This window comes from Medicago truncatula, chromosome 1, assembly GCF_003473485.1.
Source record: "Medicago truncatula cultivar Jemalong A17 chromosome 1, MtrunA17r5.0-ANR, whole genome shotgun sequence".
Taxonomy (NCBI): Eukaryota; Viridiplantae; Streptophyta; class Magnoliopsida; order Fabales; family Fabaceae; genus Medicago; species Medicago truncatula.
In genome coordinates, this window is record NC_053042.1 from 11,218,579 (window position 1) to 11,236,899 (window position 18,321).

General features: G+C 33.7%; 3 protein-coding genes across 3 annotated transcripts; 1 reads left to right on the plus strand and 2 right to left on the minus strand.

Moving 5' to 3' along the window:
• Positions 1–1,649: 1,649 nt before the first annotated feature.
• Positions 1,650–7,269, minus strand: LOC11419825 (glutamic acid-rich protein). Its single transcript, XM_003589615.4, has 9 exons — positions 7,161–7,269; positions 6,997–7,091; positions 6,634–6,760; positions 6,188–6,304; positions 6,016–6,063; positions 5,699–5,748; positions 4,327–4,437; positions 2,206–2,260; positions 1,650–2,060 (listed from the first exon to the last, which is right to left on the minus strand). The coding sequence occupies exons 2-9, from the start codon at positions 7,081–7,083 to the stop codon at positions 2,038–2,040; spliced, it is 618 nt and encodes a 205-aa protein (XP_003589663.1). The 5' UTR covers positions 7,084–7,091; positions 7,161–7,269; the 3' UTR covers positions 1,650–2,037.
• Positions 7,270–7,972: 703 nt separating this feature from the next.
• Positions 7,973–10,816, plus strand: LOC11424254 (probable NAD(P)H dehydrogenase subunit CRR3, chloroplastic). Its single transcript, XM_003589616.3, has 3 exons — positions 7,973–8,339; positions 9,209–9,354; positions 10,519–10,816. The coding sequence occupies exons 1-3, from the start codon at positions 8,056–8,058 to the stop codon at positions 10,641–10,643; spliced, it is 555 nt and encodes a 184-aa protein (XP_003589664.1). The 5' UTR covers positions 7,973–8,055; the 3' UTR covers positions 10,644–10,816.
• A 163-nt stretch (positions 10,817–10,979) lies between these two features.
• Positions 10,980–17,661, minus strand: LOC11434356 (uncharacterized). The gene is given in 10 exon segments (XM_039833917.1): positions 10,980–11,897; positions 12,137–12,333; positions 12,502–12,590; positions 12,592–12,609; positions 12,689–12,742; positions 12,848–12,944; positions 13,951–14,597; positions 15,930–16,145; positions 16,235–16,588; positions 17,317–17,661. Coding segments are annotated over 10 exon segments (2,535 nt in total). The 5' UTR covers positions 17,545–17,661; the 3' UTR covers positions 10,980–11,262.
• Between the last annotated feature and the right edge of the window lie 660 nt (positions 17,662–18,321).

An 18,321-nucleotide genomic window follows, 5' to 3' on the forward strand; every position in this document is an offset into this window, starting at 1 on the left:
GTGGTATCCATTTAAAAACCCAAAAATGGATGTCTATGTCTCTATTGTGGATGCTCTAAGCATGTGTATAACGAGGGCATGTCCTTTTAATGTGAATTTTTAATGATTTTATTAAGTTATAGTTGTGGAAATCAAGTCATGATTTTTATTTTTTTTATACAGATCGGGTCAATAGTTGTACGATACAACCAATAATTCAATGCCTTGTTCGAGTTGATTAATGGCGCATGTTTTAAAACATTGATTTACAAACAAATTAGTCTTCCTTTTTGGTTACGACAAATTAGGATCTAAAACTCATATCGTTTAATATGACCAATTTAATTAAATTCCAACAAATAATTTAATTAGGATCTACTTTGTTTTTCCTTTTGTGATTTCGTCGTCTTAGTGCGAGGTTGTGTTGTTCGTCATCTTTGTGCAACGTTGTTTGTCTTTCTTGTTTTGTTCATGTATTTGTTCGGTTCAGATTGTCAGATCAGCTTCGATCCAGTGCAGATCAAATCAATGACTTTGGAGTCTTCAACATTGCAGATCCGGAGACATATGTATTCCGGAGATTTAAATACAGTCATATGTGTAGGCCTGAGTACTTTGTCGTTTTATACTATTAACATGGATATTGTGAGTTTGTTCACAAATTCATCCTTTTTGTTTTTAGCGAACTTTCATTGTATCGATGTATTCTATCAATTTGAATGAATGAATATCATTTATTTTTGTCAAAAAAAAAACCTTCCAAAAAAAAATTCTAACGAATAAAAAACTAGTAATTGTATATTAGAAAAGAGAAATGATATTTGTACAACAACTTTTGTACAACTTTCTCTCTCATACTCACATTATCTTCTTATTCTCTCTCTTCCTTTTTCTTTCTCTATTGTTTTTAACCAATGAGAAGAGACAACAACAAGATTGTCACAAAAGTTATACCAAAATAGTTGTTCAAATATCATTGCTCATTATGAGGATAGAGAGGTTTAGACGGTCTTGCAGACGTCTTCGTCCGTACTCAGTAGCGAGAAGATATGTAGAGAAAGGGGATGTGATTTAGGCACAATTGATTGAAGGCATGTGAGTATGTTAAAGACATCAAATGTTGCACATATAAAAAAAAAAAAAAAAAAAAAAAGTGAAGACTAAAAAAAGCCTGTTTATAATAGTTTTTGTTTTCAGTTTTTGAAATATACAAGTCATCTTCGCACAATAGTTATCATTTTACATGTTTTAGTTTTAGTCCCTAAAACTATTCAAAACAATTTTCAAAACTGTAATTTTAAAAATTAGTTTAGCAAAATAGTTTTTAATTTTCAAGTTTTTAAAAATTAAAAAAGAGTTTTTTGGAAGTGTTTTAAAGAGGCTCTTAATTTAATCACCCACAATTCTTAGTCCAATTTGCACAAAATAAACTTAAACTAATCCTTGACATTTTTATATTAGAGACAACGTCCACGTGTTATAAAGAATCAAAAACTAATTTGGTTTCATACATAAATGTCAGGAACGAAATTGGGTTTATTTTTTGTCGTAGCTAAATTTGGCCGAGAGAAAATTGTGTGGAAACAAATTGAACGTCACTGAAAGAAAATCATGATCCGTGATTCCTTAATATGGCTCAGGAGTCTAGGACCAAATCCCAAAATAACATCTTTTAATCAAAAGCTCAATTTTTAAAAAATAAAATAAAATCAAACTAACACACTAAAGTCAATTATTGCAAACCCAACTAGTGCCTGCCAGATTGCAGGAAATGTGGAAATGCAAGAAGAAACCAAACCCAATTCCTAGGATGCATGATGAAATAAGATATTATCATCAGCAAGAGGTCCCAAGTAAAAATTAACCCAAAATTACCTTATTTAACTTCTCAATAAGCAAACTCAAAATGTACTTATTCAACTACTCAATCAACTACATAAGGATTTACAAGAAAGTAGACACTGATGTCATGATATCAAATAATTTCATATAGCGGCTAAGTAAAAGCCTTGAAGCAATAGTCCATGCTAATATAGAAGAGCCACAAGATGAGTAGAATCATTCTCCATATTCAGGTTCATCTGCAATACATCAAAATATATGTATTACATCGTAGTTAAGCTGGAGAATTACAAAGTTGATTGCAGTAAAACACGTCACAGCTGAAATTTGGAATACGATGGCAAAATGAATGAAAAATGCGTTGAAACAGTAAAGTGATAATACCAGGCCCATCATCGTTGGGATTAAAATCGTCATCATCGTCGTCAAAGTCATTATTCTGCAAGATTTTAATTTAGTTAGTCCTCCTTTTATTACAAAAATGAAAACAAATCTTAGCAATTGAATGGGAGAATAAATAAAACACACTCAACAAAAAAGACGATGGAGAAAAGTGAAGTAACTATTCAAACTTCAACCTATATCATCATCCCCAAACAACTGATAATTCTTTGATGCCCCACAGTACCCTCTTAATTCTAAAATCTAATTTTACAAACATATTACATTGAATGCTGAAATAGGTTTGTTATGTGAGTCAAAGGACGAATGTGCAGTGCATATGTATTAACAAATGCCAAGTGTAATATAGTCTACGCTCTTAACAAGTCTTGTTTTATAATTTATTTTCCTTCACATGGACAAGTAGTATGTGTAATATTTGAAATACAAATGCTAGGTTTTCATATAGACTCAACTTCAAAAATTTCAAAGAAAGCATAGCTATACAGGTTGTAATGATATTTGGCTATGTAGAGAAATTGTCTCTTATGATGGAAGCCAAGAAATACCAACAGTCTGAACTGTTCAATTGCTTCTTTCTTTTATGAAAGTACTGCCCTCGAAGTGATAAACATAACATTTGGTACATGTAATGCCCCATCTACTTTTCATGCCACTATTGAATGCTTATGACATATTTGAGGAAGTTTACTATTTATTTACAATATATTGGTCTATAGTCAATCCGTAGAGGACCATGTTTCATATTTTGAGACGGTTCTGAGATGTTTATTGAGCCACCAATTTTTTCTCAAAACGGGTCAACTGTGGTTTTGCTAAAACTTCGATTTTGTACTTGCGACATATTGCTTGGGATAACTCAATCTTTTCCAGGTTTTGATTCAGAGAACCCAATAGAGGTTTCTCCATTCCTGCAATTCTCTACTGGTGTTACATAGTTGTTATTTATTATTAATGTGGAGGACATGTACTTTATTTGTATAAGACCGATAGCATTTATTGAGTGAAATTTGAGCAGGTAGAGCTTGAAATTTGTTAGGCACAGTCACCATCTATTACGCTAAAATTAAAAAGGTGCCTTCAAAGTTGCAATCTAGAGATTTGAATTCATTGGATATAGTTTTCTCATCGTACGACTGTTTTGATATGTTTGATGCAAGCAAGACTGCCATTTTGTAGCATGAACAGCGCCATTGGGAATGGAAATAATTTATGCTACGACAAGATTGAAATTTTCATGTGACATGCACATGGTTTGATTTCTATAAAACCTATAGCACTTTTAATAAACATGGTTGGCTTTGATTTAATTTGTGTTGGAAAATAAATATAAAAAAGCTGACTTGCCTCGTCTGACTCATGTTTTCTTTGTATTCAAATTTATGTTTAGTTATATGTTTTGAAGTTTTAAATGTTCATTTCTTTTATATTAGACTTCCTTATGTAGTTGTGGAACTCATGTGGGCTATTTCTCTGTTTCTAATTAATTTTAAATTTGGAATTTCAATCATGTGATATTTTATTCGTTTGAGTTTTTGCTTATGCTTTACTCACTAATAATTTATTTATATTTTCTGATTCACTGTGATCAGGTATTCAGGTTTGAATTTTCGGTGATGAATAATAGTCTAGCAATATTTGTGTTTATAGAGGAAAAATCACACAAACTTGTGTTTCTTCATTACAGTTTGGCTGAACTAATGCTCGTATTGTATTCTAGATGCTAGCTTCTGAGTTTAAAAGAGACACTGCCATGTTACTACTGGTTATGTCTTTGTCATTCTTGCAAACATTATGCTAGGAAATCATCATTTGTTTTGTTTTTTCAAGCTAATGTCTTTCTTGAGGATTTGTAACATGGTGTATATTCCTTCATAGCTACGAATTCTATGTCTAATTTTTTTAAATTTTCAAGTTGATTCTCAAATTGAATTTGGCATATACATACATACATATATATAATGAGATACTATTTTCTTATATTCTAAGAACTTCAATTTGAAAATTTTATGGCGTGAGCCTTACAAATACAACATATCATATTCTTTTCACAAGTACAAAAATGGTAAAATTAACACATCAAAGTAGAGGATAGAGTGGAACCTTATTATAATCACCATCTCTAAAATCGCCTTCGGAATCGCTACTCCCTTCAATTTCCTCTTCATCTTCACTTTCTTCAACTTTTTCCTCCTTTCTTCTTTTACTATCTTCCTGTTAGGAACCCAAGAGTTGGATTCCAATGAAATAACACTTTTGATAAAGAAATAAGAAATAACAAAAGAGAGCAAGCTCTACTACACTAGTTAAAAAACCAATTATAACTAAGATATGCCAAAGATGCTTTTCTAAGGGAAGGTTATATTTAGACATTATGTTACAAAGAGAAAGTGATAATGGGTAAGGACTGATGATCCATAGCAACTAACCTATAATAGAAGATAGAAATCTAACTAACAACCTTAAACCTAGCTAACTAACGTACAAAACAAAAAACTAACTAACTTACTCTAACAATTCGCAACTACTTTAATTTCCCTTTATTCTATAATCCTAACACTTTCCCCTAAAGGTGGAAGAATCGTCAACATAGAATTTCACCGGACAAAATGTAGGTAACCCCCAACAACATAAATCAAACAAAAAAAGGGTTCTCCATGAAGTTTACTGTTCTAGCAGAGATGGTAACGATGCTAATGAACAGTTGTGCCAATCATAGCGTCGTGCTGGTGGAAGCTCGTACAATTAACAACATTGGTGATAAGTGAGAACAGTGGGAAGACAATAATAAAGGGAACAGGCACCACCAGTAATAACAAAAAAAATGGTGTTGATGTACAGGTGGCTAACAGCAGAGGTGGTGGCAATGCTGATGGCCATGGTGAAGAGAGCAGAGGTGGACAGGTGGTTGTCGAAGTATTAAACTAAGGTTGCTCTATAACGTATAACACCATACATGTGTTCGCCACAGACTGGATCTGATCAATTCTTAGCTTGGTCGTTTGGGTGGAGAAGTTAAGGAATTGAGCGATATGAAGAGGATGATTCAATCCCAAGCCCAATAAAATACTAACTATACTAAGATTTGTCATGTAAAAAACAAAAAACAAAAAATTATTGTTAGGAACTATAAAATAAAGTTGAGAAGAGCTTTATTTAATTTATCCCAAATTCATGGACATTTTAAATTAGAATCCTAATTTTAAAGGGCATTCCAAACCTTCTGCGAGAAAAAAAAAAGGCATGTTAAACCTAGAAAATAGAATTGCAGATTTCAATTCAAAGTCTAATCCCAAGTCCCGGGAGCTGAAAGAATTCAGAAAATCATAGTCACCATATCCATATCTCGTAACGCAATATTACTCAGTAACTCGCACTTAATCAATTAAGGAGTCAAAAAAGGACTGGAAGTGTTAACATGAAAAAAAATTAAAAAAATAAATAAAGGAAAGAATTGTAGGCATAGGTGCTCTACCAGGCGACTCTTCTCTATATCATCAAACATTGCCGCCAGTTTTTTCTGACCTGCCACACAAACATCTTGATCAGTATAAATAAAAATATATAAAGGCTTTATAGTTATTATAAGTAAACAGAGATCCACCTCATAACATGGATAATATAGACTAGACTAGAATAGCAAAACCATCCGTACATGGAATGATCAATACTCGATAGAATGGCAAGTGTGCAATTCCAAAATAGATCGTGCTCTTCAAATTTGAATAACTTACACATTTGCAAAAACTAATAGCTTAACAAAATAAAAATAAAAAGGTCATATGAAATCACCTTCTTCTGGGTTCCATGTACGTTTTTTCCGGCTCAGAATAGTTTTACCTGAAATTACCAATTTAGGTCTAAATCATTAGTTACCAGGAACTCAAATGCATAAAGAAAACTAGAAAGTTTTTTCCACAAGAAATATAACCATTGCCCGCAAAGCCCATTCCATTATTCATACCTGGAACCAACTCCTTAATAAATTCGTCGTAAACTAAAACCTGTGGCAGAGAATCACGAGTAAAAATGGTCTTCTTCTTGTCAGAGAATCTTTGTACGTGCATCTTTCTTTTGCGCCCTGACAATTAAGCAGGAAAAGCCAGTATACTTGTAAGGTAAGGGAGGAGCCAGATATTTAGGACAAATACGGTGCCATATAAGCATTGAAAATATTCTAGATGCAGTATGCCTAAATTTGTCCAATGTCATTGTCACCACTTTAATTGTAATTCAGTAAGAATTATGCATGTTTGATGAACTAATCTGAGGAACTAGTGTGACGACAGAATTTTTTATGAGACAAATATATTATATAGCCATATCCAAATTTTTAGAGGACGAAATTGCGGTTTTCTTTATAATGAGCATCTGACAATATATATCATGTAAAGGGAATTGAATCCATACCCTTCAATTCTGCCTTCTCCTCCAAGAAATAAGGAGCGGATTTAAAAAAATTATCAAATTCAAGATCCAATTTACATAACCGTGTCGTAGAAGCATCGGCTTTTTTAACATCAGGCAACTTAATATCCTGTAGCATCAGATTGATAAAGACAAGCATTAAACAGCAAACAAATAATTACAAAGTAGAAATCAATAAAAACACTGAGAAAAGAAACTTAGAAACAGTAAGAGGTCTTAACTATGAAGCACTGACATGAACACGTCCATACCGGAATTAATTGATGTGTGGTACTGACACATGTCGGACACTAGACACGAGAGAGTTTATAAGGTATTATTGATTGATAGTAGTAAATAAGTTACCTCAGGATAAACAACAAATGGGACTGGTCGGACATATGCGCCTCTTCCACGTCCACGGAATCCCCATCCTCCTCCTCTGCCAGCCATTTACGACGCTGAAATTTCAATTTCAGAATTCAGAATTCAAAATCACGTAAAAGGAAGTTAGGTTGACGGAGAGATACCTGAAAACGCTGGGATCAATGTGTGAAACACGACGGCAACTTCTTTTGCTTGCGCTTGCGGGGTTAGGGATGCAGGGTTTATTATTTTTTTTTTTTCTTTCAGGGGGTTTATAAATATACATAATTTCAGGAGGTTAGAGAGTTTTTTTTTTTTTTTTTTTTTTAACCATTGTATTCAAGTATTTTTTTTACTATCTTAAACAATTTTAATAAATACTCGTATTTTTTTTTACAAGAAAATACTATAATTGTTATTTTCAATAAATTTGTAAGGATTTGGTGCATAAGCATAACTATCGATTTAAAATATGATAATGGATTTTCTTCAAAAAAAAAATAAATAAATATGATAATGGATGAGTTGAATGATTTTTATAGCATCAAACATTGTTGACACTTTTGGTTTCCTATCATTAGATGCATTTTATGTCCTTACCACAAAAAAAAAAAAAAAAAAAAGATGGTTTTTATGTTCTCCAGAGTTTAAAAGGTCATGCATATCAATGTTATGTCTCCTAGGTCTATAAATGATGTGTTTACAATGATTTGTTTTTCTATCCAAAATGACTTGGGGACGCAGCTTATTGCATGTTTGCCTTCTATTCAAAAGGAAATAATTGTTTATATAAAAAATAAAAAATAAAATTAAGGAATTTAATGGATGTATTTGATTGATTATTTTCGTTAAATAATTTTAGTAGATCATAGATGAATTGTTTTGTTCATCAATGACAATTTTACATTTCATTTGTAAATAAATAAATAATGATAAATAGATGAGATGATAGAAGAAGTGTTGCTAAGATATTTAAGGGCAGCTTTCTGATCTTATCGTTGTTATATAGCGCACGGTTATTATTTTGTGAAGCTACAAAGCAAAAGCACTCACTCTGCAATGTTTTGCTTATGCAACAATCTTTCTATAAACAAACCCATTGTTGTTACTAATGCAACTCTTCCACAAAATCCAGACTCTTCTCCTCCTCCTCCTCCTTCTTCTTCTACTTCACCAAAACAAACCAATCTTCCTCAGAATAAAAAACCTTCACTAGGCTCCAAAAACTCCACTACTCCATTACCTCCAAACAAGCTTCGCCGTCGACCTTCACCATCTTCACTCATGCAAATTGAACGTGCCCTTGGCGCTGGAAGCTTCAGAGACGGTGAACCTGACTTCAAGTATGCTCTACTTCCTCTTCCTTCTGTATTTACTTTCTCTTTTCATTGCAGAATAGAGCTTGTGAGTTTCTCAGTTTGTTCAAGACACTTCTAAATTATCATAACATAATGTATAAGAATCTAAGACTATAAGTTATTTCTTGAACAAAAGATAAAATTAAGTCAAACTACTTTCGTATAATATATAGGTTGTTTTCGTAAACTATTTTGGAGAGCTTATGGAAATAAACCGAAAACAGCTTACGAGTACTTATGCTAGAAGAAGCTATCCTGAAATGCTTATGAAAATAAACTGAAAACAACTTATGTACATATTATAGACTATTCTCATAATCTCTTCCATACGGTCTCATAAGTATTTGTACCAATAGATAAACTCAAATAAGTCGGTTCAAACATACCCTTGATTTGTAACAGTAAGTATCAAGTGACTTTTACGGTTAGGTTATCAGCTTAGTAAAGTCTAACAAACTGTTATGTTGGTCTAAACCCTATTCTGTGTGTCTTAATTTAGAGTTCGGTCTGGAACTAAGTAAAATTTGGATAATAATTATTCCAAGTAGATATAAGGTGCTATCTGAACGATTCGACCTTTGTTGAATTAACTTGAGTACAGTAGGGTTGTGTTACTGAGTTTTACTAGAGTTAGTTTGGTGTCAGTTGTAACTATTTCGGTTCTGCTAGCTAGCTAGATTCAAATGTAATTGAGTTGGTTCATACACTTGATATTGTGATTACATATTTGTGTCTATGATTTTCTCACACTTTCATAGTACTACAATTCTATCAGAATTTCTATGGTTTTTTAATCACTTTTTATAAAAGTGCTCCAATTTCATTCTGCATTTTGATTTTTGTGTTTTTTAAAGAATGAAGAACGATTCAGACGTAAAGAAGACTACGATGGATTTGTTCTTGGGACAAGTATTTGAAGGGACTGTGCAGAAAAAGCTGAGGGAAACAGGAGAGTGGCTTGGTGAAAATGGGGAGACCAGATTTCGCTCCACTAGCTCTAGTAAGTAGTAACCGGTAACGTCTTTTCCGTATTTTTTGTCTCTTTAACAAGGATTGTAGCATGTCTTTTGCTTTGTAATACAAGAAAAACTGCACAGGTATAGGCGATGAGTGAGAAAAACAGAAGTTATGGAGTAATAGTATGAATGATTAATTGAGCACATATCTTTATAGCATTTATTCTTGAGATAACATTTGTTTTTTAAATAAGAAACTGAATGCAATTTATTATCAATCAAAAATGAAATAAGCAGTTGTAGGAAGTAAAAATCTCTAACAGCAGCACCTAGTTCGAAAATATCATCCTTGGGATTAAGAACAAGATCTGCAAATCTTTGGCTATCTAGTTCAAACACTGCATGGTGCAAACCCAAGCCAACCACCCAACGCAATGCAGGGCCTTCAGCAGACCTATTGCCTCTCCCTCAACAATAGGCCGTAACTGAGACATCTAGTCAGTTCCTGAACTGATGAAATTCCGTGTCTCTTCTCTGATGCACATGCCAAAGGTTCGCACCAATTCTGTGATGCAGCCTGTGTCTACATTACACTTGAAGGATTGTGATGTAGGAGCATTCCAGATGCAAAGTTGAGCAGGTTTGACCATCGCGTAACCAAGGGACATCTTAAATTGGGATCTGATTTTCTGCTTTAATACTCTTTCTGATGCCCCTTTGTAGTAAGCCCTCAGATTTTAGCAGATTCCACCGTATCATGACCAATTACTTTTTCAAGAAAGACCAAGGAAAATACCTGGCCTTGAACATTCCTCAATAACATAGCATCCGGGTGCATGATAAACCTTGAGGCTTGTTTGCCAGGAATTGCTATGTTGAAGGCACAAAGATTTCTAAAAGACAAACATCCGAACTGTTTTGGCATGGATAGCTTATTCCAAGAAAGTCATTTTATTCCTTTCATATCTCTATCATTAGCCACCTGTAGGAAATCCTCAAGATAACTTGGAGGGTATTGAATAATTTTATCTTAATTATCCTATTCTTTCTTTTACCAATTTTTTTTTAATTGTAGCATATTTTGCGGTTACTACTTAACATTGTAATTTTCTAATTCATTTTATCAATTTTTTTAAAATAATGTTGAACATGAAGTAGTCTTTGATAATTTGTTTCCTTTATTTATTCAGTGATTTAAACTGTTGCAGGAAGAGGAATTCTGGTGTTCGCATTTCAATGGATGATGCCAATTTGGGCTATATCATTCCTAATAGCTTCTGGAGTCATCAAATTACCATTCAGTGTCCCTTTTCTTGATGACCTCCTCCTGTGAACATCCAGTTTCTTTTTGTAGATCGAATAATTGTAAATTACTTAAGGGGTTCAAAGGAACACTACAAACACATTTATATTTTAATAGAGTAAATAAACACGTTGGAATTTTAGTCTTTTGCATGATTGTATAGTCACTTCACTTATTTGACTAATGACCGTATATTATTCTTATTACTGGACTATTATATAAATTACGGATTACTCTTCGCACAAAGTACCAAGGCTCAAGATTGTTACCCTTGATTACTAGTGGAATTTCAGCTAGCCCCAAAATTCACAAAAAATCAGCCATACTCACACCGGTACAAAGATGTAACTTGCTCTACATACAAAATGTTTTCAAAATGCTTATGACTTACGACATAGATGATTATGCATACTCAGCGTAGCACGTCATCATTGATAACCAATTATAGAATTTCTCGAGTTCATATATCATCATAATCCCAAGTAGACTTTGCCCTCAACTGGTCCAAAACTAAGATACATAACCAAGAATCCACTAGTAGAATCAAAATACCTTTTACAAATAAGGACCAAAGATTTTCTTCTAAACATATAATAAAGTACAACACTACAGCATAACAATTGTTTAAAGATTCCTTCCCTTGGACTCATCATGTTTCCAAACTCCTGAGCAAATGAAGTGCCCTTTGCCACTGTGGTTTTTCTGACAGAACAATTCTTCTTAAGGCTGGGACTGCTCCAGCAGCTAGAAGGGCTGAATGATTCTCACTGTCCATACTCAGATTGTACAGTATTTTCAAGCTTGCTTCAATACCTCTTTCGTTACCTTCTTCAATCAGCTTCACCAAAGAATACACAGCCCCTTCTGAAATAATATGTTCTGTGGAATCTACCACCCCTTCAGATACTATTCTACTAAGTTCTACAACAGCTTTTTCCCGTGCTTCTAAAGAGAATGAAGTTTTGATTTGTTCTACAAGTCTCGGAATTGTATCATAAAGTGTAACATCTACGTTGATCGGATTAGTACTCGTGTCGTAACCAGAGAGAGAACTTAGTTTAACTAGGCAAGCAGCTACCCAATCCTTGCTGCGGAGGGGAATGTGGGTCTTGAGAATTTTGCGGAGCGTGTCAATGAAATGGGAGACATTTATTTTTTCGCGAAACTGCTTAGAGTCAAGTAGTCTTGTCAGTAACCGGGATGCTGCAGATATTGCAAGACCGGCCTCTTCAAGTTCAATAGCATATGCTGCTGAAAACTGATCTTCCACGTCAAATTTTGTCTCTGCTGCATAGGCATAACAAATTATGAGTCACATTTTTTGTCTACAGAAGAAGATGAAGAGTAGTGCCATATAAGTAGTGCTAAAGAAGAACAACTAAAAATAAAAGCCTTTTTCCACTAGCAAAAATCACACTCAAATTGAAAGGGATATGATAATCTCTAATCATTTTCATATATTTATAAACATTCTAAAGCGAAAATGGAAATAAGCCACACATTAAAGAGCAGAATTTTTTTACCCGAAATTTTCAAGAGATTTTGCTGAAAAGTAGAATTGAGACCAATTTCAATATCAACAGAAATAATCGGACTCAGTGTTGGATCAATCAATGCCACAAACTCAAGAACAGATGCGGCTTTTTCTTGTAAACTGGGTAAAAAGGACTTCAAAATCTCCACAAGGCGTGCAGTGAAAACTGAGTTCAGTATATCGCTCCTGATGTTTTATTGAAGAGAAAATAAGCCAATGTTAACTAAACTTTTCAGAGCAGTTATCACATGTTACTCAATCAAATATAATGCAGATCAACCTTGTAACTGTATATAGATGAATTTCTACAACAAAAAAACCTATACCCTTGTGGTTCATATCCTTTTAGCTAACCTTGGGTTTGTTTTCGATACGGCTTGCTCGGTACTACTTAATTCCTTTGATCCATCATCGGCTCCATCAAATGCCTTCTTAGATCCATTAAACTGGTCCATCATAAAACTGAAAAGAATCAATGCACTTGACAATCAATGAGAAAAGAAATGAAATTTTAAATAAGCGCACAATATGTGATACAGACCTTTAACTGCATCTCTTTATTGGGATCTAATATCTGAGCAAGTACGTTCAACGACTGCAGAATCACATCACACCAAAATCAAAACCTTGTTAAGTTTTCCAGTTTATATTTGAGATTTTGCCAGAATTAGTTAACATATAAGAAATAATGAAATAATACCTTTTCCGCAATAGCTCCAGCTACGTCTGAGCATTTTAAAATACTAACTAAAGGAGCTAAACCACCTTCGGTTTCAATTACTCGGCAAACAACATTGCTGCATAAAGAAAGCATAAAGCATGATTGCAATTTACAAAATATGATTGCACAATCTAAAACCATTTTTTTAGCAATTCATAGCATAACAATGACCAAATCTTATCCCACTGTCAGAGCCATCCCTATTTCATTTTCCAAAACATCATCCGTATTATGCAATGGTTGGCTTCCCTCTACCTTCTTCTTTTCATTTATTTTTCCTATACCATATGACAGAAAATACAAACTTACCATAGGGTCTACCTTTCACGATCTAAATGATACTGCTGTACAATTTGATTTTCTTTCCTTAATTTGTATAATATCCCTTTTTCCATTATATGTACAGTTGTTTCTCCTTAATTCTGGAAGAGGATTCATTTCCTTATTTTGTGGTTTTAGGACAGAATTTATTTCCCTTAACCCTAGAATGGTTATCAATCGGATTTATATACAATAGTCTATGAAGTTGTAATTAAAGTCTATGCTTTTTTATCATCATAATAATATTAAGAATTTCCGTCTTTTCTCCCTGTCAACTGATAATTTCTTATACACACTCAATCAATTATAAGAATTTTTCTTTTACACTATAACAGCTATATCCTTAATTTTTCAGTTTACAATGAAAGAAAGTATAAGGCTTTTTTAGTGAGACACTTCCAAAATATCCTCTATTGTTGTAATATAAATTCATTGCTGCAATTATAAAACTACTACTCCCTCCATTTCAAAATGAGTGTCGTTTTAGCCAATTGCACACATATTAAGGAATGGAATAAAGTAGTCAAATGTCATGACAGTTTTACTAAAATAGCCTTACTTTATTTGACAAAGACAAACTTATAGTTGCATTGGAAATTGTGAGAGAGAGAAAAGTTGGAGTATTTATTGAGGGCAAAGTTGGAAAAAGAAATTAAAGTTGCATTGAAAATGTAAAGTGACATTCATTTTGAAACATTTTTTTTTTAGCTAAAACGACACTCATTTTGAAACAGAGGGAGTACTAACTTTTCAAACATTACCTAGCAGACAGCTTTTCCAAAGCTTGCGTCGCTGCCAGCTGGACTGCATTATCATTCCAAGACAAAAGCCGTACTAAATGCCTAACTGCACCAGCCTCCTTGAATGCAATACGCATATGTTCATTTATACATGCACTAGCAATTGACTCTGCAGCTCTTACTATTGCTGACTTATCTTCTAGTTCTAGTATCAGCACTAAACGAGCAACACCGTCGATCCAATGTAAGAGTGTCAGACGCGGCTGATCATCTGAACATTCAGAACGAGTTGATGTTTCTTCCATTTCAATAGCACCAACACGAACAAGGAATTGTTGTTGTGTCTGTCCAATAATTGCATTGACTTTTGCTTCATCTACGTTAGCATTATTATCAACATTCAATCCAATAAGTAATTCTGCTGCGCCAAATCTAGAAGGTTTGTCATAAGTCCTTTCGATTTCTGTGCCATCTGGAAATGCAGGTGCCTCGTATGAACGTGGGTTGTATGACTTATAGGCTGCAGCACCTATTAATGGCACAGGAACTAAACCTTCCTCAATAACAAGAATTCTGTAATAATCGTCCTTCACAAGTTCTAGCAATGCATTCCTTGCTTCCTTTCTAATGACCCGAGATACTTCGGACTCATATGGTAAGAACTTCGCCTGAATTACAATAAAAACTCATCACATTTTGGAATGTTCTAAGCATCAAGAGAAAGGACCTTTGGTAAGAACTATGGGAATTAAAATATCAGTAAAATTCAATACCAAAGGAAAAATATCAGTAAACTTCAGAATGTCATTATTTCTAATCGTTTCCTTTTCCATTCAACTTATCAGAAGGCACTGAAGCCAATATTTTTGTTGGGATTTAGGGATCGGATGGATAAGAGAAGATGAGAGAGTGCACAGTTCAAAATATATTTTATTAGGGAGACACTGAATAAATGTAATGTAACACCTTTATTTATATGAAATTATGACTATAAAGAGACAAATATAAACTTAGGGTTTGCGACAACTAGAACCCGTGTTGACCAGGAAGGCTTCAGTATTAATCAATCAATTAATGAGGAATGCTAGCAACACTCTCTTTTGAGCACTCTCTCTAGCACTCACTATTTTATTGGGTGAAATCAATGTATGTCCCACCACTTTATGTGGGTTCCATTTCCAAAGTGTAGGTCCTACATTGATTTCACCCAATAAAAGAGTGAGTGCTAGAGAGAGTCCTCAAAAGAGAGTGTTGCTAGCATCCCTCATCAATTAATAATAAATCATCAGTTTCTTGACTCCCCCTCCATTCAAAGCATACATAATTTAATTTGTTACAAATAAACTCAATAACATAAGAATACCAAACTTCATTAGAGTATCGATCAAATACATGTATCTTTAGAATATTTTAAAGTATCGTGGATAATCTTTTAGGAGTTAAAAAGTTACTTTGATTTTTAAGCTTGTGCAGTTGGGATATGTCTTTTGTTCCACGTCCTTAAACAAAATTAGCCTTAACTGTCATTTTTCCTCCTTCCCTAATTAGAACCATATAATTTCAACATTGCCTCAAAGTCAAAGCACTTCCATGAATAGACCAAATAGACTCGTTCCAACTTGCATAGAATCATGAGTCAATCTTCTTGGATCCTCGTCTTTTCTATAGGAACGTATGAAAAAAAATTTGGAGAGAAAAAACCAACACAACTCTTGAGCAGGAATTGTAAACTACTATACATAAGCAGGCCACTATAGAAGGTAGCTTATGTTTCTCCCTCTCCAAAAAAAAGCTGTCATGTTCCTACAGAACAGGAGAGGATCCAGGCTTTTATACAACATCATAATAATTATATCATCCCAAGAGCATAATGTTTTAGGTGCAAACACATAAATTATGGTTTATCTTGTAGAATTCATCTTAACAAGAACGAGATCAACAATTATAAAACTGGGATGAAATGTAAATATTTCAGAGTAAACCGTCTTTCAATGTCTTACCAATTTTGGAATAACACCTGCTTCAACCATCATGTCATGGTTAACATGGCTCAATGCTAAATTTGCCAAAATACCCCCTGCAGCTTCCTTCACTTTCATATCCTCATCATCGAGGTACTTCATAGCTAACAAAAGAAGATCGCTCTTTGCAATTTTAACTCGGAGCTTCTCATCAACGGATAAATTCCACAGCATGTTCAAACTCTGCACCTTTACCTGCAAAAAGAAGTTCCAAATATTCTCATTTTCTACACACACAAAGTATATGCTCACCAAAGTTTTTGTATACTAATTAATTCCTATACCTCAGAAGCCAAGGAAGACTGTGTCAGCAATCTATTTATCTCTTCTATAGCTCCACTATCTGCTACAGAATTCCTATATTGGTCAATTGAAGATAGTGATTGCAGAAGGCCTGCAGCTGCCTCACAAGCCGAACTAGATTCTGCTCTAAGGAGGTTGACAACAAGGTTAATACAACCAGGAAATTGCATTATATTGTCAATATACTTCTTTCCACCAAGTGAATATTGCCAAAGAGTAATTATAGCTTGTTCTCTGTCAAGAGGATCATGATCTAGGCCTAACATACGAACAAACAAGGCCACATAGCTATCACCAAAGTCAGAAGATGATTCACTTTCAACTTCATCAATTTCCTGAAAGAAAAATTGCAAGCATTCAGTAGTTGTCTAATCTATAATTCATATACACAACACACACAGACAAACCAGAAAGAGGCTAATAAAAAAATCTTTTGCCAATGTTGCCTAAACTCCAAGCTCGTGCTGTTTTTGTTCACGCCGCCACATAATAATATCTGAGAAAAATATCCACTTACAAAGCGAGTGAAAGTGATGGTGAAAATAATAACAACCAGAGCATTTTCTCGCTAACTAAATGGAATAATCAATGCCATAAGGTGGGTCAGGAATAGCTATAAAAAATGTTCTTAAACCCCGTAGTATATAAACACAATAATCAAACTCGGCTATAATCTAAAAATGTACACTTCACCTTATTTTTTTCAAAAGAATACAATACACACACGAGTCACAACCTTCTATCTTAAACTCAAAAGGAATTACAATATGAAACAATTGAAGGCCCTGTTTGGATAAAAAAAACTTAATTTACAGCTTATAGCATAAGTGCATATCATGATAAGCAATTATGTATAAGCTTTAAGTTGTTTTGATAAGCTATCATGGTGAGCTTATAAAAAAAAGCTAAAACAGCATATGAACATGTCATAAACTGTTTTCATAATAAATAAATAAATCCAAACAGGTCCTAAAGCAGTGACCATATCATACATTAGAACTGAATCGAGTTTAGTTACAATTTACATGAACACAGAAAAAGAAGGGTTGAGATTAAAACTCACGGGAGAGGCGGGAGCAGTGGAATGATCAGAATGACCGTTATTGCTACTGCTGCTGCTGCAACTACGAGTGAACCTGGCAAAGAGAGGAAGTTTGGAGTGTGATTTGGAAGAAGAAGAAGAAGAAGAAGAAGAGAGAGTGACTCTGGTTGTTGTAATTGAGGGCGAGAAATGAGAAGTGGAGGAAGAAGAGGGTGTTAGGATTGGGGGGATTCTGCATGCTGTCAACATCTTCTTCTTCTTCTTTTGATGATACTGCAAACTCAAACTGTTTCAGTTCCAGACTCTTCGTCGGGAAACAAGATAGGGCTTTCCCCCTTAGATTTTTTGTTCTGTGCAAATAGTTTTTTTTTCCACAAATGGCTTAAATAGTCATTTTGATTCTTATACGAAATTATACAATATAATTCTCTATTTAGCATAATTTTAACATAATTTTTTATTTTGCACTTTATTAGTTAAAATAATTCAATAATTCAAATAGTATTTCAATGATAATAGTAATATAACAAAATATAAGTATATTGTAAAGATAAATGTTAGAAACACTCTTTTTCTAACACTCATTCTCTTATCGAGTTTCATCACCTTATATGAGATCAATTTTCAATGTGTGATACTCGCGTTGATTTCAATCAATAAGAAAGTGAATGTTAGAGAGAGTGTTTATAACACTCCTCATATTGTGAAAGACCAATATAACAATATTAAGAAGGCATTTGAACGTCACAAATTATTTTAACTATCTCAGTGCACAATTAAAAACTATTTTGAAATTTCGATATATTGACGAGGCTATTGTAGTTACTCACTACACATTCATGAACTAAATGGTATTTGTCCTTCTTTTTTGTCGGATATTACAGTGGTTAAAAACTCGTGTCATTCTTTTTGTCGGATATTACAGTGGCTAAAAACTCGCCTCTTAAGATGAATAAATAGTGTCTGCGGTTTGAACCTCGGTCTTACATATATTATACAACGTCTCTACCAGCTGAGTTAAACTTA

Coding starts and splice junctions, on each gene's coding strand:
- LOC11419825 (XM_003589615.4), bottom strand. CDS start 7,083: ATGGCTGGCAGAGGAGGAGGATGGGGATTCCGTGGACGTGGAAGAGGC. Junction 6,305..6,633: donor GGAGAAGGCAGAATTGAAGG/GTATGGATTCAA, acceptor CTTAATTGTCAG/GGCGCAAAAGAAAGATGCAC. Junction 2,061..2,205: donor TCCCAACGATGATGGGCCTG/GTATTATCACTT, acceptor GATGTATTGCAG/ATGAACCTGAATATGGAGAA.
- LOC11424254 (XM_003589616.3), top strand. CDS start 8,056: ATGTTTTGCTTATGCAACAATCTTTCTATAAACAAACCCATTGTTGTT. Junction 8,340..9,208: donor GACGGTGAACCTGACTTCAA/GTATGCTCTACT, acceptor TGTTTTTTAAAG/AATGAAGAACGATTCAGACG. Junction 9,355..10,518: donor ATTTCGCTCCACTAGCTCTA/GTAAGTAGTAAC, acceptor AAACTGTTGCAG/GAAGAGGAATTCTGGTGTTC.